Source organism: Ranitomeya variabilis, chromosome 1 (assembly GCF_051348905.1).
Source record: "Ranitomeya variabilis isolate aRanVar5 chromosome 1, aRanVar5.hap1, whole genome shotgun sequence".
NCBI classification, from domain to species: Eukaryota; Metazoa; Chordata; class Amphibia; order Anura; family Dendrobatidae; genus Ranitomeya; species Ranitomeya variabilis.
The window spans coordinates 1,130,158,502-1,130,183,717 of NC_135232.1; the positions used below are offsets into that span (position 1 = coordinate 1,130,158,502).

Genomic DNA, 25,216 nt, shown 5'->3' on the forward strand with positions numbered 1-25,216 from the left:
CCATGGGACTTTATGAGTTGTCCTAGGCCAAGGGTATAGATGGAAAAAAGTAGGGGCCCTAGGACAGAGCCTTGAGGGACTCCAACAGAGAGAGGGCGGGGTGAGGAGGTGGTGTGGGAGTGGGAAACGCTAAATGTGCGGTTGGAAAGGTATGAGGCAATCCAGGACAGGGCGAGGTCTTTGATGCCGAGGGAAGAAAGAATCTGTAGCAGTAGGCAGTGATCGACTGTGTCGAAGGCAGGGGACAGGTCGAGAAGGAGGAGGATGGAGAACTGTAATTTTGGTCAGAGCAGTTTCGGTGGAGTGGTGGGGGCAGAAGCCAGATTGGAGGTTGTCAAGGAGAGAGTTAGATGAGAGGTGGGAGGAAATTTGAGCATGGACATGCTGCTCAAGGAGTTTTGAAGCAAACGGGAGCAGTGATATGGGGCGGTAGCTGGGCATAGCAGTTGGGTCAAGGTTAGTTTTTTTGAGGATGGGTGTGATGGTGGCATGTTTGAAGGCAGAGGGGAAAGTACCAGAAGATAGCGATAGGTTGAAGAGATTGGTTAGGGCTGGAATGAGAGTGTTAGTGAGGTTGGGGAGCAGGTGGGAAGGGATGGGGTCAAGTGCACAGGTGGTGAGGTGTGATTTGGAAAAGAGGTGAGTAAGTTCTCCTTCAGTGATGTTGGAGAGGGAGGTTATTGGGGAAGGGCAGAGGTCTGGTATATGGAGTGGTTGGGGTGGTGGAACAGTAAAGGTTTGCCTTGTTTGGTGGATCTTATTTTTGAAGTAAGTGGCAAAGTCCTCGGCAGAGATGAGGGGAGTTGGAGGTGACAGTGGTGGGCGGAGGAGGGAGGTAAATGTGCTGAACAGTTGTTTTGGGTTGTAGGATAGATAGATAGATAGATAGATAGATAGATAGATAGATAGATAGATAGATAGATAGATAGATACAGAGATGATAGATAATAGACAGATAGATAGATAGATAGATAGATAGATAGATAGATAGATAGATAGATAGATAGATAGATAGTAGATCGATATATAATAGATAGATAGATAGATAGATAGATAGATAGATAGATGATAAATAATAGATAGATAGATAGAAAGATAGATAGATAGATAGATAGATAGATAGATAGAAAGATAGATAGATAGATGATAGATAATAGATAGATAGATAATAGACAGATGGATAGATAATTATTACTTTTATTATTGTTATTATTATTATTATTAGCACAGGCGTCATTTTAGTTTCCGCACATATAAATTTTGTTACAGAAGTGTTTTCCATTGGAGCCTTTTTTTTTTTTAGATTTCTTGTCCTTTTTTAGAAGGAATGTTTTCTATCTGACGTTTTCTCCTGAGAGCTGCCTGCCCTTTATATATTTCTGTAGTTTTTATGGCAGAGGACATTTACAGTATAAGCTCCGCGCATTTCTCCATGATTAGGTGGAAGCTTTATACAAAAGAGACCGAGAGGCGAAGGAAATGTCGAATTTTCCGTGTTTCAGTCTCTCGGCCGCTTGTTTATTGATATGGGAATCTCCAGACTTCTTGTTCTCACTGGTTGCTGTAGATACTTCATGATGTCCCCCAGGACCACATCCTCCTGAAGGCACGCAATAGCGGGGCGCCATTATCACTCTGCGCCCTTCATGTAATGCTCCCACCCCGTCATCCAATGAGTTCTCCATCACCTACCTGGCAGCTTCTAGTCTGTGGATCTCATCCAGCTTGTGTATAAAATATATATATGGAATTATCTAGTTAGCAGTCTGAGATAAGAGATTAACCCTTTAACTGTCTTAAAACGAATGTCCTCTTTTCTCTTTTTCTAAATGGGTCCTAAATGCAGCACTAATTAGCTTCTTAAAATATTTTTATGCTGCAGCAAATCTGCAGCATAGACATACAATTGAGTGACAATTTCATATTACCACTAGGGGGAGCTCAGGAGTTTACTGCATACAGTTTTATTACTGAGTCCAGTGTATAAACTGTATGCTGCAAGCTCTTTGACTCCACCTTGTGGTGGCTGCGAGTAATCAAGCGTTTGTCTTTTAAAGGGATATTACAATATTGGCATCATACCATATGTACTGCATATGCCATAAATGCCTGATAATTGCAAATTCAACCTCCTTTTGAGAGATTTTTAAGTAACTCCCATAGACTTCAATGGAGAGTGCCAATCATGGGTGCATTCACCTCTTCATTTAGTGCTTTCATCATGTGTACATTCGGACCCTCCTTCTCCAGATAGGTGGGGGTTGCAGAGTCAAATTCTGTAGCTATGCCGTATATTTCAAAAGCTAAAAATTCCTTATATTTTCCCCATTGTTGAATTCTAAAGTTCTATAGGTGACCGTATGTGGGGAAAAAAAAGCTTGCAGAATTGTGAATACAGCTCTGGAGTATAATCCCGACTTCAAAAGTATAGGAAATAGAACTAAAAGTTGAATATAGCAATATAGTTAGTTTTCTTGTACTTTGCAGCCTGTATTATACTTCAGAGCTGTATTCGCAGTTCTGCAAGAATTTTTTTCCCCACATACAGCCACCTATAGAGTTTCCAATCTGTCCACACCCTGTATTAGACTGCCAAGCTGCATTCACAATACCCCTAACCTTTGTTCCACATACTATTGATTTTGTAACCCGTGGTACCTCTTACATCCCATGCCACAAAGTTAGTGAATCTTTGGAGAATTACTTGGTCAATTTTTTGATCTTGGGTCATTTGTAATGTGAGAGGAACCAGAATACTGGACAATCGTCAGAATAGCCAGAAGTAGCCTGTGAAGGTCAATAATGGACAGTAACAATACAGGATTGAGGGCGCAAATAGGATTGTGGTCCGACGTGTCAGGTATGAGCTATTTATTTTTGTAGATTTTATGGAGGTGAGGTCTCCAAGACAGGGGAGGTGAGGTCTCCAAGACAGGGTAGACATTGCCTCCCTGGCGAAGTGTTTATTTAATACTGTTACATAAGCCCTTGTTTGAGAGAGTGTTGACAGTAATATTTTTCTTCTTACTAACATTCACTCCGAGCCAAAAAAAGACTTTACGAAGAATCTAAATAATCCCAATTCTAATTCTAGTGTAATTATATTTGCAGCGGTTATTCATAAAAAAAACATTTATGTGATTTTCATGAGTATTTAAAGTCTTAGAGTCCACATTAAGGCCCCCTAGAGACAAAAATAATAAATGCGCTTAGACAAATGGAAACATCACCTTCTGCTTACAGCATTTACTAATTATGGTGATACATAACATTTAGAACTCACAGCAAAAAGAGAAAAGCAGAGCACAGGCTATCTCCGATCGATGGCCAGCATCGGACTACATCTAAAGGTCTATTTTACTCAAAATTTTAGTAAAAAATGGTGTAGCATCATCTTGAATCTTCAGTATGCATGTATAAAATCAATCTAAGGCCTATCCACCTATGGCCATAATATAGGCATGTTACTAGGACCCTTTGCGGTTCCACTAAATTAATCTTATATTACCATAGATTTCTACAGTGGTCTAAGCTTCGACCAAGGGAGGAAACTTGAAACTTAGCTCTTTTCTGAGGAGAGATCAAAACCTGCTTCCACTTATTCAAAGAAAAATACAACTGAAAGGGGGTGTCCACTACTCAGAAAACCCATTCTCAAAGACTATATTTCCTCATATAAAATAAAAACAGCCTGTACTCACTACTGATGCTGGCGATAGGTCTCCCAGGGCTGGCGTGAGATTGCCTTGTCATGATGATGTGACTTTCATGTGATTGAGTTCACCTTACATCTATTACTCTTCTTCTGACTTTAAATTGCCTGTTACCCTGTTTAGGAGGACCTATCATTACATGACTGCCTGTGAAGCCCATGATGGCATTCGACGATATCTTAAGTCGCAATCCGATGGTTTTCTTATCTTACTCCTGTGTGTTCTTTACAACATGGTGTAGTTGACAGGATAGAGCAATTGTCAGGTGTTTTACAATCGTCTTAGAAATAGCTTTTTCAGTGGTGCATTTCATAACTCCTTCTTGTCCTAAGAATCCACTTCCCCAATCATTATGGTCTCTACTGCATTCATTGATTTCTTATTTTGTCAGTGATTTGTCCATATATAATTTATCTTTTATCTGTGTAAAATATAACATTGTGAAGAATCCTTGTCTGTTGAAGTTTTGGCTACTTATTATGACCATACCAAAATCAAAGGCCAGCACACCTATTAGAATAATGGTAATGAGTTGGTGCACATATATAAGATGTTGCAGTGTGTATATAAGGCCGGTTTCACATGTCAGTGGCTCCGGTACGTGTTGTGACAGTTTTCTCACGTACCGGAGACACTGACACACGTAGACCCATTAAAATGAATGGGTCTATGCACATGCCTGCGTGTTTTCACGGACCGTGTGTCCATGTGCAAAACACATAGACATGTCCGTTTTTCTCCGGCAGCACGGTCCGCAAAGTGTCCCGCACACGTGCACACGGAGAACAGTGTGCACTTTCCTCCGTGTGCATGTACCGCCGCAGGAGAAACAGCGCTACAGTTAAGCGCTGTCCCCTGCGTGTGGTGCTGAAGGTGGCATTCATCTCTTGTCCCCTGCTGCGCTCGCGGGAGAGAAGAGATGAAAAATATTTTTTTTTTGTTAAAAATAACGTTTGGGGGTCACCTCCCACCCCCCCGTGCGCCCGCCCGCTGGCAGAGAAATACTCACCCAGCTCCCGCGATGCCTCCTCTCAGCATCGGCAGCTTGTCCTGTGTGAGCGGTCACGTGGTACCGCTCATTACAGTGATGAATATGCGGCTCCACCTGCCGCACGTGTGCCACACTGATGTGCCACGTGAGCACACGGACACGGATAACTCTGGTACCATTTTCTCCGGTACCGGAATTATCTGGACGTGTGAGACTGGCCTAAGGTTGTTTTTAAATAGTTCTATCCATGTTCTATATGGCTACATGCAACAAACATTTGTTATAATAATATATATTATGTGCTGTATTATTGCCTTATATACAAAGCTTTTTTGATTTATTGAAGTTGATGTATTTGATCCCTGCTTTTTTTCTACAAATCTTTGGGGTCTTGTATGTGGCCATTGCAGTACCCTTCAGATTTTAGTGCAATGTGTTGTCCTGTCTTCTACAACAAGAAATTTTTCAAAGGTGTAAATGATAAAAGTTTCCTAATAATTACCCATTTTACAGTGCCTAATGAATCAACAAAAAACAAAAGCCTGTACCATTTAAAGGGGTGATTTATAAATAGTAATACATGGCTACTTTTTTCCAATAACTGTGCTATGCCTGTTTACATGTTGAGTGTGGTGAAGCTGCTCAGCTCTATTCATTTCAATAAACATGCGCTACACTAACCCACACAACATATAAATAAATGCGGTGCTGTTTTCAAAATAAAACATCCATATTTTTCTAACCCTATAAAGCACCTTTAAAACGTATAATGAAGCCAATTATATATTTGTCTTAGCTCCATGAAGATTCTTTTATCTTTCTTAGTGGCTACTTCTCTTGCATTCCATTAATTAGAGCCTTTTAACCCCTTCATGACCCAGCCTATTTTGGCCTTAATGACCTTGCCGTTTTTTGCAATTCTGACCAGTGTCCCTTTATGATGTAATAACTCGAGAACGCTTCAACGGATCCTAGCGATTCTGAGATTGTTTTTTCGTGACATATTGGGCTTCATGATAGTGGTAAATTTAGGTCGATAATTTCTGCGTTTATTTGTGAAAAAAATGGAAATTTGGCGAAAATTTTGAAAATTTTGCAATTTTCACATTTTGAATTTTTATTCTGTTAAACCAGAGAGCTATGTGACAAAAAATAGTTAATAAATAACATTTCCCACATGTCTACTTTACATCAGCACAATTTTGGAAACAACATTTTTTTTTGCTAGGAAGTTATAAGGGTTAAAATTTGACCAGTGATTTCTCATTTTTACAACAAAATTTACAAAACCATTTTTTTTAGGGACCACCTCACATTTGAAGTCAATTTGAGGGTTCTATATGGCTGAAAATACCCCAAAGTGACACCATTCTAAAAACTGCACCCCTCAAGGTGCTCAAAACCACATTCAAGAAGTTTATTAACCCTTCAGGTGTTTCACAGTAGCAGAAGCAACATTTAAGGAAAAAATGAACATTTCACTTTTTAGTCACAAAAATGATCTTTTAGCAACAATTTTTTTATTTTCCCAAGGGTAAAAGGAGAAACTGGACAACGAAAGTTGTTGTCCAATTTGTTCTGAGTACGCTGATACCTCATATGTGGGGGTAAACCACTGTTTGGGCGCACAGCAGAACTCGGAAGGGAAGGAGCGCCATTTGACTTTTTGAATGAAAAATTGGCTCCAATCTTTAGCGGACACCATGTCGCGTTTGGAGAGCCCCCGGGTGCCTAAACATTGGAGCTCCCCCACAAGTGACCCCATTTTGGAAACTAGACCCCCAAAGGAACTTATCTAGAAGCATAGTGAGCACTTTAAACCCCCAGGTGCTTCACAAATTGATCCGTAAAAATGAAAAAGTACTTTTTTTTCACAAAAAAATTAATTTGGCCTCAATTTTTTAATTTTCACATGGGCAACAGGATAAAATGGATCCTAAAATTTGTTGGGCAATTTCTCCTGAGTACACTGATACCTCACATGTGGGGGTAAACCACTGTTTGGGCACAAGGTAAGGCGCGGAAAGGAAGGAGCGCCATTTGACTTTTTGAATGAAAAATTATCTCCATCGTTAGCGGACACCATGTCGCGTTTGGAGAGCCCCTGTGTGCCTAAACATTGGAGCTTCCCCACAAGTGACCCCATTTTGGAAAGGAGACCCCCCAAGGAACTTATCTAGATGCATAGTGAGCACTTTGAACCCTCAGGTGCTTCACAAATTGATCCGTAAAAATGAAAAAGTACTTTTTTTTCACAAAAAAATTCTTTTAGCCTCAATTTTTTAATTTTCACATGGGCGACAGGATAAAATGGATCCTAAAATGTGTTGGGCAATTTCTCCTGAGTACGCCGATACCTCATATGTGGGGGTAAACCACTGTTTGGGCGCATGGCAAGGCTCGGAAGGGAAGGCGCGCCATTTGACTTTTTGAATGGAAAATGAGCTCCAATCGTTAGCGGACACCATGTCGCGTTTGGAGAGCCCCTGTGTGCCTAAACACTGGAGCTCCCCCACAAGTGACCCCATTTTGGAAACTAGACCCCCCCAAGGAACTTATCTAGATGCATAGTGAGCACTTTAACCCAACAAGTACTTCACAGAAGTTTATAAGGCAGAGCCGTGAAAATAAAAAATAATTTTTCTTTCCTCAAAAATGATTTTTAGCCCAGAATTTTTTATTTTCCCAAGGGTAACAGGAGAAATTGGACCCCAAATGCTGTTGTCCAGTTTGTCCTGAGTGCGATGATACCCCATATGTGGGGGTAAACCACTGTTTGGGTGCACGGCAGGGCTTGGAAGGGAAGGCACGCCATTTGGCTTTTTGAATGGAAAATTAGCTCCAATCATTAGCGGACACCATGTCGCGTTTGGAGAGCCCCTGTGTGCCTAAACATTGGAGCTTCCCCATATGTGACCCCATTTTGGAAACTAGATCTCCCAAGGAACTAATCTAGATGTGTGGTGAGCACTTTGAACCCCCAAGTGCTTCACAGAAGTTTATAACGCAGAGCCATGAAAATAAAAATAAAAAATTTCTTTTCTCAAAAAATTTTTTTTAGCCCTGAATTTTTTATTTTTCAAAGGGTAACAGGGGAAATTTGACCCCAATAGTTGTTGTCCAGTTTCTCCTGAGTACGCTTATACCCCATATGTGGGGGTAAACCACTGTTTGGGCACACGTCGGGGTTGGGAAGGGAAGTAGTGACGTTTTGAAATGCAGACTTTGATGGAATGCTCTGCGGGCGTCACGTTGCGTTTGCAGAGCCCCTGATGTGCCTAAACAGTAGAAACCCCCCACAAGTGACCCCATTTTGGAAACTAGACCCCCAAAGGAACTTATCTAGATGTGTGGTGAGCACTTTGAACCCCTAAGTGCTTCACAGAAGTTTATAACGCAGAGCCGTGAAAATAATAAATACGTTTTCTTTCCTCAAAAAAATTTTTTTTAGCCCTGATTTTTTTATTTTCCCAAGGGTAACAGGAGAAATTTGACCCCAAGAGTTGTTATCCAGTTTCTCCTGAGTATGCTGATACCCCATATGTGGGGGTAAACCACTGTTTGGGCACACGTCGGGGTTCGGAAGGGAAGTAGTGACGTTTTGAAATGCAGACTTTGATGGAATGCTCTGCGGGCGTCATGTTGCGTTTGCAGAGCCCCTGATGTGCCTAAACAGTAGAAACTCCCCACAAGTGACCCCATTTTGGAAACTAGACCCCCAAAGGAACTTATCTAGATGTGTGGTGAGCACTTTGAACCCCTAAGTGCTTCACAGAAGTTTATAACGCAGAGCCGTGAAAATAATAAATACGTTTTCTTTCCTCCCAAAAAATTTTTTTAGCCCTGATTTTTTTATTTTCCCAAGGGTAACAGGAGAAATTTGACCCCAAGAGTTGTTGTCCAGTTTCTCCTGAGTATGCTGATACCCCATATGTGGGGGTAAACCACTGTTTGGGCACATGCCGGGGCTTGGAAGTGAAGTAGTGATGTTTTGAAATGCAGACTTTGATGGAATGCTCTGCGGGCGTCACGTTGCGTTTGCAGAGCCCCTGATGTGCCTAAACAGTAGAAACCCCCCACAAGTGACCCCATTTTGGAAACTAAACCCCCAAGGGAACTAATCTAGATGTGTGGTGAGCACTTTGAACCCCCAAGTGCTTCACAGAAGTTTATAACGCAGAGCCATGAAAATAAAAAATAAAAATTTCTTTTCTCAAAAAATTTTTTTTAGCCCTGAATTTTTTATTTTCCAAAGGGTAACAGGGGAAATTTGACCCCAATAGTTGTTGTCCAGTTTCTCCTGAGTACGCTTATACCCCATATGTGGGGGTAAACCACTGTTTGGGCACACGTCGGGGTTCGGAAGGGAAGTAGTGACGTTTTGAAATGCAGACTTTGATGGAATGCTCTGCGGGCGTCACGTTGCGTTTGCAGAGCCCCTGATGTGCCTAAACAGTAGAAACTCCCCACAAGTGACCGCATTTTGGAAACTAGACCCCCAAAGGAACTTATCTAGATGTGTGGTGAGCACTTTGAACCCCTAAGTGCTTCACAGAAGTTTATAACGCAGAGCCGTGAAAATAATAAATACGTTTTCTTTCCTCAAAAAAAATTTTTTTAGCCCTGATTTTTTTATTTTCCTAAGGGTAACAGGAGAAATTTGACCCCAAGCGTTGTTATCCAGTTTCTCCTGAGTACGCTGATACCCCATATGTGGGGGTAAACCACTGTTTGGGCACACGTCGGGGTTCGGAAGGGAAGTAGTGACGTTTTGAAATGCAGACTTTGATGGAATGCTCTGCGGGCGTCACGTTGCGTTTGCAGAGCCCCTGATGTGCCTAAACAGTAGAAACTCCCCACAAGTGACCCCATTTTGGAAACTAGACCCCCAAAGGAACTTATCTAGATGTGTGGTGAGCACTTTGAACCCCTAAGTGCTTCACAGAAGTTTATAACGCAGAGCCGTGAAAATAATAAATACGTTTTCTTTCCTCCCAAAAAATTTTTTTAGCCCTGATTTTTTTATTTTCCCAAGGGTAACAGGAGAAATTTGACCCCAAGAGTTGTTGTCCAGTTTCTCCTGAGTATGCTGATACCCCATATGTGGGGGTAAACCACTGTTTGGGCACATGCCGGGGCTTGGAAGTGAAGTAGTGATGTTTTGAAATGCAGACTTTGATGGAATGCTCTGCGGGCGTCACGTTGCGTTTGCAGAGCCCCTGATGTGCCTAAACAGTAGAAACCCCCCACAAGTGACCCCATTTTGGAAACTAAACCCCCAAGGGAACTTATCTAGATGTGTGGTGAGCACTTTGAACCCCCAAGTGCTTCACAGAAGTTTATAACGCAGAGCCGTGAAAATAAAAAATCATTTTTCTTTCCTCAAAAATAATTTTTTAGCCCGCAATTTTTTATTTTCCCAAGGGTTACAGGAGAAATTGGACCCCAAAAGTTGTTGATCAGTTTCTCCTGAGTACGCTGGTACCCCATATATGGGGGTAAAGCACTGTTTGGGCACACGTCGGGGCTCGGAAGGGAGAGAGCACCATTTTACTTTTTCAACGCAAGATTGGTTGGAATCAATGGTGGCGCCGTGTCGCGTTTGGAGACCCCCTGATGTGCCTAAAAAGTGGAAACCCCTCAATTCTAACTCCAACACTAACCCCAACACACCCCTAACTCTAATCCCAACCCTAACCACAACCCTAACCCCAACACACCCCTAACCCTAGTCTTACCCCTAATTCCAACCCTAACCCTAAGGCTATGTGCTCACGTTGCGGATTTGTGTGGATTTTTCCGCAGTTTTTGAAAAATCTGCAGGTAAAACGCACTGCGCTTTACCTGCTGATTTACCGCGGATTTCCAGTGTTTTTTGTGTGGATTTCACTTGCGGATTCCTATTATGGAGCAGGTGTAAAACGCTGCGGAATTGCACAAAGAATTGACATGCTGCGGAAAATACAACGCAGCGTTTCCGCGCTGTATTTTCCGCACCATGGGCACAGCGGATTTGGTTTTCCATAGGTTTACGTGGTACTGTAAACGTGATGGAAAACTGATACGAATCCGCAGCGACCAATCCGCTGCGGATCCGCAGCCAAATCCGCACCGTGTGCACATAGCCTAATTCTAACCCTAATTCCAACCCTAATTCTAACCCTAATTCTAACCCTAATTCTAACCCTAATTCTAACCCTAGCCCTAAGTGCATCCCTAGCCCTAAGTGCATCCCTAGCCCTAAGTGCAACCTTAGCCCTAAGTGCAACCCTAAGTGCAACCCTAAGCGCAACCCTAAGCCTAAGTGCAACCCTAAGTGCAACCCTAAGTGCAACCCTAGCCCTAAGTGCAACCCTAAGTGCAACCCTAAGTGCAACCCTAAGTGCAACCCTAGCCCTAAGTGCAACCCTAAGTGCAACCCTAAGTGCAACCCTAGCCCTAAGTGCAACCCTAAGTGCAACCCTAAGTGCAACCCTAAGTGCAACCCTAGCCCTAAGTGCAACCCTAAGTGCAACCCTAGCCCTAAGTGCAACCCTAAGTGCAACCCTAAGTGCAACCCTAGCCCTAAGTGCAACCCTAAGTGCAACCCTAAGTGCAACCCTAGCCCTAAGTGCAACCCTAAGTGCAACCATACCCCTAACCCTACCCCTAACCCTAACCCTAATGGAAAAACAATAAAAATAATTATATTTTCTATATTTTATTATGGGGGTGATAAAGGGGGAGATTTATTTACTATTTTTTTTTATTTTGATCGCTGTGATAGAACTTATCACAGCGACCAAAATGTGCAGGAACGAATCTGCCGGCTGGCAGATTCGGCGGGCGCACTGCGCATGCGCCCGCCATTTTCCAAGATGGCGGCGCCCATGAAGAAGACGGCCGGACACCGGGAGGGACATCGGAGCTAGGTAAGTATGGGGGGGTGGGATTGGAACACGGGGGGGGGGGATCGGAGGACCTGGGGAGCGGACAGGAGGACCGGGGGAGCCGACAGGAGGGAGGAGGGGAGCGGAACGGAGATCGGGGCAAAAAGGACGACTGGGGAGGTGATCGGTGGGGTGGGGTGGGGGCAGATCGGGGTCTCCAGCCATGGCAGATGCTATTGCAGCATCGGCCATGGCTGGATTGTAATATTTCACCATTTTCATAGGTGAAATATTACAAATCGCTCTGATTGGCAGTTTCACTTTCAACAGGCAATCAGAGCGATCGTAGCCACGGGGGGGTGAAGCCACCCCCCCTGGGCTGAAGTACCACTCCCCCTGTCTCTGCAGATCGGGTAAAATGGGAGTTAACCCCTTCACCCGATCTGCAGGGACGCGATCATTCTGTGACACAGCATATGCGTCACAGGTCGGATTGGCACCGACTTTCATGACGCATACGCTGTGTCACAGGTCAGGAAGGGGTTAAAGAAACATATGATAAAGCTCTGAAGTCTATGTTCATATATCTTCTTCATGTTATATTTTCCAGAAAACTCTTTCTTGAGAAAATATAGCAATCAGAAAACTCCACTTATGTAATTTCATACTAATGGCCAGCCTTGGCTTTTTATACTTTTTTGAAATCAAGACTGCAGCCTTGAAAAAGTGATTTGCTGTTGAGATATCGCCCAGTGGATTGGAGAGATCACATGGAGCCATCAAGCATTTGATTTTCAATTTAATGGCTGGATTGTTTTTCAATTTTTTTTCCAAAGAAACAAATAAAATGTAATCATAGTGAGGCAGCACTGACAGAATAGCACTGTGTCCTGGCTGTATGGTCAAAGGGTTCATGACCACATCGTTAAAATGTATGAGCTGTAATGCATTTTATATAAAGCCAAAAATAATATAACAGGAGACCATGGAAATCCATGAGACCATACATTACTTCTGTGTGCTTCTAATTTCATTTATTTTAATTTTTTTTCCAATGCAATCACTAAGACATATCCAATTACATGCCATTTCACATAGGTAAATTAAAGCCCCACAAGGAGGCAACAAAAGGTATGCCTTGTGAAGACACCGCAGTAATAGATGTTGGCTCTGAAATCAGTCGATCCCTTTAAATCTAGCTCCTTTACCAAAGAGCTGAATCAACAATGACTGGTTTAGTAGAGTTGGATCTGCGAAGCAGCAGAATCGTTACAGCAATGTAGCAGTCTTGGGTCTACAGAGGGAATCCTGAGAGGTCCTAAAAGGGCATATAGGAATAGATTTGTTTTTCATAGAACTGCCCCTTTAATGTGTGGTCGCTGCATAGTAACCGCAAAGCTGGGTTGTGAATGGAGACGCTCCATCTTCCCCTTCCCAGCAGGAACTCCCAGCAAGAGTTGAGGCACCGAACAGCAGCTGAAGTAGTTCCAACCAATCAGCCGTTGTCCTTCAGCAGTGATACTTTGTATAGAAGTGCAGCATCCGCTAACATAATGTATCTCATCCTTTCCGCCATCCTAATATTCAGTGTAGAGAAAGTGAGATTACATAACGGGTTGTCACAAGAGTTTACAACCTCAATACGGAAATCTGGAACATTTTCAGCCTTTTATTTATTTACGGATACATTTGGGGTTTTCTTTGAGCCGCTCAGCTTATTCCCTGTAATACAGCGGAACCTTGAGATTAGTTGTATGTTTTTTCATTAGATTACTTAAGAATAGGATATAATGATCATTTTGAGCTTTAAGGGATATGATTGGTTGTGCATCAAAGTTTGTTGATACTTTTCCTTAAAGGAATTATATCAGAAATCCTGTCATTCGTAGGGATGAGCGGACCCATAGAAGTTCCGGTTCTGGTACCAGAACTGTACCCAAACTTGAACTAGAACCCTATTGAAAAAAATCGCAACCCAAACTTTGTATCAGGAAAATTCTCTCTCCCCTCGCTCTCCTCTCTTTCTTTCCTAAACGTCAAACATTCTGGTGCGAACCCCAAACTTAATCCCCTCTCTATTCTCTCCCCTCTCTCTTCTAAACGCCGAACACCCCGGTGCGAACCCCAAATGTGATCCCTCTCTCTCTTCTCTCCTCTCTCCTAAACGCCGAACACTCCAGTATGAACCCCAAACTTAATCCCCTCTCTATCCTCTCCCCTCTCTCTTCTAAATGCCGAACACCCCGGTATGAACCCCAAATGTGATCCCTCTCTCCTCTCTCTCTTCTCTCCTCTCTCCTAAACGCCGAACACTCCAGTATGAACCCCAAACTTAATCCCCTCTCTATCCTCTCCTCTCTCTCCTCTCTTTTTCCTTCTCTCCTCTCTCCTAAAAACTGGACAGTCCGGTAGAAACCCCGAACTTAATCCCCCATCTCTTCTCTCCACTCTCCTAAATGCCGAACAATCTAGTACGAACCCCAAACTTAATCCTCTCTCTCTTCTCTCCTCTCCACTCTCCTAAATGCCGAACAATCTAGTGCAAACCCCAAACTTAATCCTCTCTCTTCTCTCCTCTCTCTCCTAAATGCCGAACACTCCAGTAGAAACCCCAAACTTAATCCCCTCTCTCTCTCCTCTCTCTCCTAAACGCCGAACACTCTGGTACAAACCCCGAACTTTTAAGTTCAGATACACTCATCTCTAGTCACTAGCACTAATTTCCTTGAAGTTAAAGAGGTTGTCCGAGATTTAAAAAAAAAAAAAAACACCCAATGAGGGGGTGAAGTAATAAAATAATAAATGACACATTACTTCACTGATAATTCCTCTTCCGCCTTTCTCCTGCTATTTCTTGAGTCTACGCCAACCCTTTAAGACAATTATAGAATGCATGAATTTAACCCCTTCCCGACATGCGCCGTACATGTACTGCTCTGTGGGAGCTGCTTTCCCGCAAACAGCAGTACATGTACGATGGCTCGATCGCATGGCCTCACGCTGAGTGTCATGGCAATCAGGTGCGGGTGTCATCTCTGCGTGAGAGGTGACACCCCGCTAGCACCGATCCCGGGCATTTATCTCCTCAGAAGCCGCTAGCAGTAGTGACAGCGACATAGAGGACCATTATGCAGGGAATTGGTTCCCTGCATGCTTCCATCAGGACAATGCGATGCGGCATAATTTTTCCCCTATGCTTGTTCTAAAAAACTAACCATTACTGACTACCACATTTTTTGTTCTTGATTTCTTTTAGTGTTTCTTAAAGGAAAGGTGCCGCATTTTATTTTTTTGTATTAAAAATGATTGTTTATATAAACAATTATTTTTAATACAAATTTACATTTTTTAACTTTAACATTTTTTTTATTATTAATTTTTTTTTCAGCCACTGGGCGCCGCCATTTTGCTTTGCAGGAGTGTAAGTGAAGCTGCACGACACTTACACTCTGCATTTACGGCAGCCCAGGGCATAGAGATCTGCGGTCGGGAGCCGACTCTATACCTACCATTATAAGCTGCTTTCTGCTGTGATGTGGCCACGCCCCCTGAGCCGTCCACAGCACGGCAGAGGCAGGAGACCAGCGCCATCTTCCTGGAGCTCACACTGCCTCTGTGGGCTCCAGGCCAGCTTCCCAGGATGATCGCAGGAGCCCTGCAGTCATAGGAGGAGGAGACCAAGGACGGGAGGGAGAAGGACTCAGCAGGCAGCCGTGAGTATCAGTGGGGAGGGGGAGAGGGAATCTAATCCTCTCCTTTGTGGTGCTGACTCTGAGCAGTTATCTCCTCCCATGTATGTTACTGAGCTGTGTATCTACTCCTCTCCTGTGTGATACTGTCTGCTTAGCCATGCATCTAATCATCTCCTGTGTGATACTAACTGAGCTGTGTATCTAATCCTCTACTGTGTGCTGAGCCATGCATCTAATCCTATACTGTGTGATACTATGCTGAGCCATGCATCTAATCCTATACTGTGTGATACTATGCTGAGCCATGCATCTAATCCTATACTGTGTGATACTTTGCTGAGCTGTGTACCTAATCCTATCCTGTGTGATACTGTGTGTTGAGCCATGTATCTAATCCTATACTGTGTGATACTGTATGCTGACCTGTGTATCTAATCCTATCCTGTGTGATACTATGTTGAGCTGTATATCTAATCCTATACTGTGTGATACTGTCTGCTGAGCCGTGTATCTAATCCTATCCTGTGTGATACTGTCTGCTGCGCCGTGTATCTAATCCTGTGTGATACTGTGTTGAGCCATGCATCTAATCCTATACTGTGTGATACTATGCTGAGCCGTGTATCTAATCCTATCCTGTGTGATACTATGTTGAGCCGTGTATCTAATCCTCTCCTGTGTCATACTGTCTGCTGAGCCGTGTATCTAATCCTATCCTGTGTGATACTATGTTGAGCCGTGTATCTAATCCTATCCTGTATGATACTGTTTGCTGAGCCGTGTATCTAATCCTGTCCTGTGTGATACTGACTGCTGAGCTGTGTATCTAATCCTCTCCTGTGTGATACTGTGCTGAGCCGTGTATCTAATCCTATACTGTGTGATACTGTATGCTGACCTGTGTATCTAATCCTATACTGTGCTGACCTGTGTATCTACTCCTCCTGTGGAATACTGACTGCTGAGCCGTGTATCTAATCTGCTCCTGTGTGATACTGTCTGCTGAGATGTGTATCTAATAATCCTCTCCTCTGTGATACTGACTGCTGAGCTGTGTATCTAATCCTCTCCTGTGTGATACTCTCTGCTGAGCCGTGTATCTTATCCTATCCTGTGTGATACTATTACAGAGCCGTGTATCTAATCCTATCCTGTATGATACTGGCTGCTGAGCTGTATATCTAATCCTATCCTGTGTGATACTGTCTGGTGAACAGTGTATCTAATCCTCTCCTATGCATTCCTTTCCCCCCTGCATGTCTTTCCCCATTGCACACACAACTCTATGCGTGCGATAACAGGAGCTGCAGGGGTCATGCTGTATTATGGCATTATGTGAGATCTATATGACGGTATTATGTGATCTGTATGGTGGTATTATGCTTGATCAGAATTGTGAGAATTATATGGTGGTATTGTGTGTGATCTATATGGCGGTATTATGTGAGAACACTATGGCAGTATTATCTTCAGAAAGCGGACCATTATACTGTGGTTCTGGCTGAGCACCTGCACGCGGGTCTGGGGTAATAGAGGGGGCAGCATGACCTCCAGTTAGGTGCAGTCAGGGCTGGTGAGGCAGCTTTAGAGAGGGGTCTCATTTTTATCGTTACTATATGGCTACATTTCCCCCCAGCGTCACCCCAGACTGCGCCTGTCGTCTCACTTTCACACATCGCCAAGACAGGATCTGAGGAGCCCGACGTACCGACGCATGCTGTGAAAGAAATGCCCGACGTGGGCAGCGGAAGCAGTCTTACAACGCTTCCGCTGCCCCATTGCAAGGTCTGGGTAGGAGGGGGCAGAGTTTCGGCCGTGCATGCGCGGTCGAAAATGGTGGGACTCGACAAACAAAAAAAGTTACATGTAACGTTTTTTGTGGCGGCGGTTGCACGACGGTTGCGACGTGTGGCAATACATCGCAATGCGTCGGTAATGTTAGTCTATGGGGAAAAAACGCATCCTGCAGACAACTTTGCAGGATGCGTTTTTTCTCCTAAACGACACATTGCGACCTATTGCAAACAACGCTAGTGTGAAAGTAGCCTAAGGCTGCCGTCACACTAGCAGTATTTGGTCAGGATTTTTCATCAGTATTTGTAGCCAAAACCAGGAGTGGGTGATAAATACAGAAGTGGTGCATATGTTTCTATTATACTTTTCCTATAATTGTTCCACTCCTGGTTTTGACTTACAAATACTGAGGTAAAATACTGACCAAATACTGCTAGTGTGACTTCAGCCTTACTCTGCAGTCACCAACAAAATGGCTGCTCACTGGGTTCCTGAATATCATCCTCTCTTATCCCTTAGCAGACACCCAGAAGGGAAGGAGAGGAGACATCACACACGTCAGCAGACTCTGCCCATAATTACTGCAGTGCTGTAATGTGAGCTTGTTGTACACGAGGTTTTTCTGAAATTTCAGCAGCTGCTCCCCCTAGTGTTTAAAAGTGGAAATTCCAAAACTTTTCAAATTATTTTTCATATTTTACTAAATTATAAACAAATGATAATATTTTTTAAGAAAATGTAAACATTAATTCTTTACATTTTTACAATTGCTGTAAAAAAAATTTTTTGATGGCACCTTCCCTTTAAAGCCAGAAAGTTGCCATTTGAAATGACTTTAGTTTTGTGCCATGTCTGTGATCTGCTTTTTTTCTACAAAATTAAACAACTGAATGAACATCGTCCAAGGCCGGTGATTCCATCATTTTTGCCAGGGGTTGTACTGTATATCCATACAGCTGAAGAAAAAGGAATTATGGAGCTGCCCTATAAAGATTTGGGGAAGATGACATGATGTTGGGAAACAAATCAAATATAAATAAAAGAAGGGATCGGTTTGTCCTGTGATCCAGTCCTAAGAAAACACAGACATTCCTGCAAATATTAATTCTAAGGGACAAGTCTACAAACTTGGAAATGTCCCTGAAGATTATTAGTGTTTCATGTTTTACAAGGCAAATCTATATTTTAAAAAGAAAATCTAGTCAATATTGATATAACCGTCCATAGAGCAATAAACATTCCAGATTAATACATAAAATGCATGGGTTATGAGCAAATTTCTGGCCTAAAATCTGAGCTAAATGTCATAACCAAACTAATAGCCTGTTGAGTAAGAAAAATAAAAATATAGTACTATTTAAGGAGATAGAAGAATAATACTCTCTGTACCCACTGTAACTACTATAATACTGCCCCTATGTACAAGAATATAACTACTATAATACTGCTCCTATGTACAAGAATATAACTACTATAATACTGCTCCTATGTACAAGAATATATCTACTATAATACTGCCCCTATGTACAAGAATATAACTACTATAATACTGCTCCTATGTACAAGAATATAACTACTATAATACTGCCCCTATGTACAAGAATATAACTACTATAATACTGCCCCTATGTACAAGAATATAACTACTATAATACTGCCCCTATGTACAAGAATATAACTACTATAATACTGCCCCTATGTACAAGAATATAACTACTATAATACTGCCCCTATGTACAAGAATATAACTACTATAATACTGCCCCTATGTACAAGAATATAACTACTATAATATTGCCCCTATGTACAAGAATATAACTACTATAATACTGCCCCTATGTACAAGAATATAACTACTATAATACTGCCCCTATGTACAAGAATATAACTACTATAATACTGACCCTATGTACAAGAATATAACTACTATAATACTGCCCCTATGTACAAGAATATAACTACTATAATACTGCCTCTATGTACAAGAATATAACTACTATAATACTGCTCCTATGTACAAGAATATAACTACTATAATACTGCCCCTATGTACAAGAATATAACTACTATAATACTGCCTCTATGTACAAGAATATAACTACTATCATACTGCCCCTATGTACAAGAATATAACTACTATAATACTGCCCCTATGTACAAGAATATAACTACTATAATACTGCCCCTATGTACAAGAATATAACTACTATAATACTGCTCCTGTGTACAAGAATATAACTACTATAATACTGCCCTTATGTACAAGAATATAACTACTATAATACTGCTCCTATGTACAAGAATATAACTACTATAATACTGCTCCTGTGTACAAGAATATAACTACTATAATACTGCTCCTGTGTACAAGAATATAACTACTATAATACTGCTCCTGTGTACAAGAATATAACTACTATAATACTGCTCCTATGTACAAGAATATAACTAATATAATACTGCTCCTGTGTACAAGAATATAACTACTATAATACTGCCCCTATGTACAAGAATATAACTACTATAATACTGCTCCTGTGTACAAGAATATAACTACTATAATACTGCTCCTGTGTACAAGAATATAACTACTATAATACTGCTCCTGTGTACAAGAATATAACTACTATAATACTGCCCCTATGTACAAGAATATAACTACTATAATACTGCTCCTATGTACAAGAATATAACTACTATAATACTGCCCCTATGTACAAGAATATAACTACTATAATACTGCTCCTGTGTACAAGAATATAACTACTATAATACTGCCCCTATGTACAAGAATATAACTACTATAATACTGCTCCTATGTACAAGAATATAACTACTATAATACTGCCCCTATGTACAAGAATATAACTACTATAATACTGCTCCTGTGTACAAGAATATAACTACTATAATACTGCTCCTGTGTACAAGAATATAACTACTATAATACTGCTCCTATGTACAAGAATATAACTACTATAATACTGCTCCTGTGTACAAGAATATAACTACTATAATACTGCTCCTGTGTACAAGAATATAACTACTATAATACTGCTCCTATGTACAAGAATATAACTAATATAATACTGCTCCTGTGTACAAGAATATAACTACTATAATACTGCCCCTATGTACAAGAATATAACTACTATAATACTGCTCCTGTGTACAAGAATATAACTACTATAATACTGCCCCTATGTACAAGAATATAACTACTATAATACTGCTCCTGTGTACAAGAATATAACTACTATAATACTGCTCCTGTGTACAAGAATATAACTACTATAATACTGCTCCTATGTACAAGAATACAGGTCCTTGTCAAAAAATTAGCATATAGTGTTAAATTTCATTATTTACCATAATGTAATGATTACAATTAAACTTTCATATATTATAGATTCATTATCCACCAACTGAAATTTGTCAGGTCTTTTATTGTTTTAATACTGATGATTTTGGCCTACAACTCCTGATAACCCAAAAAACCTGTCTCAATAAATTAGCATATTTCACCCGTCCAATCAAATAAAAGTGTTTTTTAATAACAAACAAAAAAAACATCAAATAATAATGTTCAGTTATGCACTCAATACTTGGTCGGGAATCCTTTGGCAGAAATGACTGCTTCAATGCGGCGTGGCATGGAGGCAATCAGCCTGTGACACTGCTGAGATGTTATGGAGGCCCAGGATGCTTCAATAGCGGCCTTAAGCTCATCCAGAGTGTTGGGTCTTGCGTCTCTCAACTTTCTCTTCACAATATCCCACAGATTCTCTATGGGGTTCAGGTCAGGAGAGTTGGCAGGCCAATTGAGCCCAGTAATACCATGGTCAGTAAACCATTTACCAGTGGTTTTGGCACTGTGAGCAGGTGCCAGGTCGTGCTGAAAAATGAAATCTTCATCTCCATAAAGCATTTCAGCCGATGGAAGCATGAAGTGCTCCAAAATCTCCTGATAGCTAGCTGCATTGACCCTGCCCTTGATGAAACACAGTGGACCAACACCAGCAGCTGACATGGCACCCCACACCATCACTGACTGTGGGTACTTGACACTGGACTTCAGGCATTTTGGCATTTCCTTCTCCCCAGTCTTCCTCCAGTCTCTGGCACCTTGATTTCCGAATGACATGCAAAATTTGCTTTCATCAGAAAAAAGTACTTGGGACCACTTAGCAACAGTCCAGTGCTGCTTCTCTGTAGCCCAGGTCAGGCGCTTCTGCCGCTGTTTATGGTTCAAAAGTGGCTTTACCTGGGGAATGTGGCACCTGTAGCCCATTTCCTGCACACCAGCCTCAGTCCACTGCTTCCTCAGGTTCCCCAAGGTCTGGAATCGGTCCTTCTCCACAATCTTCCTCAGGGTCCGGTCACCTCTTCTCGTTGTACAGCGTTTTCTGCCACATTGTTTCCTTCCAACAGACTTACCATTGAGGTGCCTTGATACAGCACTCTGAGAACAGCCTATTTGTTGAGAAATTTCTTTCTGGGTCTTACCCTCTTGCTTGAGGGTGTCAATGATGGCCTTCTTGACATCTGTCAGGTCGCTAGTCTTACCCATGATGGGGGTTTTGAGTAATGAACCAGGCAGGGAGTTTTTAAAAGCCTCAGGTATCTTTTGCATGTGTTTAGAGTTAATTAGTTGATTCAGAAGATTAGGGGAATAGGTCGTTTAGAGAACCTTTTCTTGATATGCTAATTTATTGAGACAGGTTTTTTGGGTTATCAGGAGTTGTATGCCAAAATCATCAGTATTAAAACAATAAAAGACCTGACAAATTTCAGTTGGTGGATAATGAATCTATAATATATGAAAGTTTAATTGTAATCATTACATTATGGTAAATAATGAAATTTAACACTATATGCTAATTTTTTGAGAAGGACCTGTATAACTACTATAATACTGCCCCTGTGTACAAGAATATAACTACTATAATACTGCTCCTGTGTACAAGAATATAACTACTATAATACTGCTCCTGTGTACAAGAATATAACTACTATAATACTGCTCCTATGTACAAGAATATAACTACTATAATGCTGCTCCTGTGTACAAGAATATAACTACTATAATACTGCTCCTATGTACAAGAATATAACTACTATAATACTGCTCCTATGTACAAGAATATAACTACTATAATACTGCCCCTATGTACAAGAATATAACTACTATAATACTGCTCCTGTGTACAAGAATATAACTACTATAATACTGCTCCTATGTACAAGAATAAAAGTACTATAATACTGCCCCTATGTACAAGAATATAACTACTATAATACTGCTCCTATGTACAAGAATATAACTACTATAATACTGCTCCTATATACAAGAATATAACTACTATAATACTGCCCCTATGTACAAGAATATAACTACTATAATACTGCTCCTGTGTACAAGAATATAACTACTATAATACTGCTCCTATGTACAAGAATATAACTACTATAATACTGCCCCCTATGTACAAGAATATAACTACTATAATACTGCCCCTGTGTACAAGAATATAACTACTATAATACTGCTCCTGTGTACAAGAATATAACTACTATAATACTGCTCCTGTGTACAAGAATATAACTACTATAATACTGCCCATATGTACAAGAATATAACTAATATAATACTGCTCCTGTGTACAAGAATATAACTACTATAATACTGCTCCTGTGTACAAGAATATAACTACTATAATACTGCCCCTATGTACAAGAATATAACTACTATAATACTGCACCCTATGTACAAGAATATAACTACTATAATACTGCTCCCTATGAATACGTACATATGTTATTTGACTGAAGTATTTGTGAGTTCAATATTCCTATTCAGAACACGGAATCTTCACACTCTGTCTGGGATTCAGCAGATCTGCGCTGTGCATTCCCTGCTGTGTTTTGCTGTTTGCACGCCCCATGTCGTGTAGTTGTCGCATTCACTGTTGGGTGGTGGAGAGGAGGTCATTGCTGTCCCTTTTATCTAAGTCACTGAGCAGTCAGACTGTTAAGAGAATTAAATATTTGGAAAAATAATATGGGACTTAAACTGTGTCTTGCTGCTTTGTTATGATTGAACCGAGCCTGTGGAATAAAGGTACAGCCAACGTCAACACACATGGGCTTATGTAATCCAGATAGGAACAAACATGGCGCTTCATCACTGCCATGTTATGGGCAACAGTGAGGAAACGCTTTAAGCTTCCATGTCTTACTGGAGTTTTAGGTAAAAATTTCATGCAAGGCTGTTATCCATCTGTCTACATTTTCTATCTATTAAGGTATCAATCTATCTATCTATCTTTCTATCTCTTTAATCTGGTGTTTCAGGTCAGGTCCACTAAAATGAATGGGACTGAGTTGCAATACCACACACAGCCTGTAGACATAAGTGGTGCTGTTTGTGTAATTAAATCCAGCTATGTTCTAATCTTGTGCAATGTCTTTAAATTCTAATCTTTATGACTGAACCACTTCTCGTATTTCTTTATTTTCTGTAATTTCAGGGTCGTTCTTCCCGTCTATGAGACCTTCTGATGGCGTCTTTAAAGTCATCTTCTGGTTGGGATATTTTAACAGCTGTGTCAACCCTATTATCTACCCATGTTCCAGCAAGGAGTTTAAAAGGGCCTTCATTAGACTTCTGAGATGCCGCTGCCGGAGAAAGCGGCGTCCTCTATGGAGGGTCTACGACCATCAATGGAGAACTTCCATGACCAGTTCCAGGAGAGGGTCGGATGCAGAACAAGCCACGGGCTTCTCCTCCGTAAACTCCTCTTTTATTTTCAACCCGGGTAACAATGGAATTGCTACTAGACGGAAGAGCATGGAGTTCAACGGTTGGAAACTCATCTCTCCATTCCGAAACTCTTCTACTCAACTGAAGGAGAAAATGAACAACCTTTCTAATAAAATAAGGAATGGTTCTACGAAAAGCAACATGTCGGCGACCTACAAGAGCGAGGTGGAGTCCATATCCATGGGTGTTTCGAATGACTTTACAGAACTAGAGTATCAAATGTACGACCTCACAGACTGTTGCGGCTTTCGAGAAACGGACATTTAGATAGATGTTCTTTATTGTCTGGATTTTATTGCTATTATTTTTGAGGGGTTGGGAACATGGGGCGTCGTTGTGTTTTTGTTGGAAAACAATGATGGATTGTAAATGAGTTTTTTCGGATTAATATAAGAATTTCAAAAATTTAGTCTAAGACCTTGGTTTGACTATTGAATTTTGGTTTTCCAGCCAGTGGTTGAACCTTCACTCTCATTCGAGTAGTAACTTTTGGAGCCTGTCGTCTTCAAGGTTTTCAGGTGAGTAGACCCTCATCATCGGAAAGACTACCCACCATAGAGATGAACACAAGTGAAATTGTCTTTTAGCTATTGATGTGCACAAGTGATTCGATGCTGATGGGTTTTGATTGGTGTATTGACGCAACGTTTACATTGTACAACATTAAAACAAGATACTTGACTTGGTTCCACTTTTTGGATGCATACATGGACCATTAAAGAGACATTCTATATTACGTTCTACATAAGATTAGTAGACACTAGAGATGAGCAAATCTATTTAAACTCAATTTGCAGGATTCACCTAATTTTTTCTAAAATCGATACCCAGTTGTTACGAAGCCTACAAATGCCCTGAAAAGACGTGTATGACCTATTTTGTTTTCTTCATTCACTAATCTTGATTCACTGCTCTACTGTCACATACACAACTATCTGTACAGTTTTTTCAGTGTCTTATGGCTTTCTCCATATCTCTTTGGCTGAGATGTGTCGTCCTCTCACTATCCAGATTCACCACAAAAAGGCAGCTGCATTCCCTGCCTTAGCTTTTATACAGGCTAATGCAAATTTTTATTTTTCACAGGGTTCAGCAAATCCTTAAAAATTTGACATGCATTCGATTTGCATGGAATAAATTTGCTCATGTCTAGTAGAGACCGATTTAAGCACTTTCAATGTTGTCACAAACCACATCAGCTTCAGAACTTTTTATTTTTAATCTTTTGAGAATCTCCGAAATGCTTGGCTCTTTCAGGGAGCTACTTTATGTCCAAAAATGGTGGGATGACCTGTAAAAGGGACCTTCATATCATTAATTTCACAAAGAAATAC

General features: G+C 41.1%; 1 protein-coding gene across 1 annotated transcript in view; it reads left to right on the forward strand.

Annotated features, from left to right (window-relative positions):
- ADRA1D (adrenoceptor alpha 1D) overlaps nucleotides 1-24,704 on the forward strand; it is a 168,720-nt gene extending 144,016 nt beyond the window's left edge. The window contains exon 2 of the mRNA XM_077280281.1: nucleotides 23,590-24,704. Within this exon, the coding sequence (XP_077136396.1) occupies nucleotides 23,590-24,149 (560 nt within the window). The 3' untranslated portion in view covers nucleotides 24,150-24,704. The remainder of the gene's footprint in view (nucleotides 1-23,589) is intronic.
- The last annotated feature ends 512 nt before the right edge of the window (nucleotides 24,705-25,216 follow it).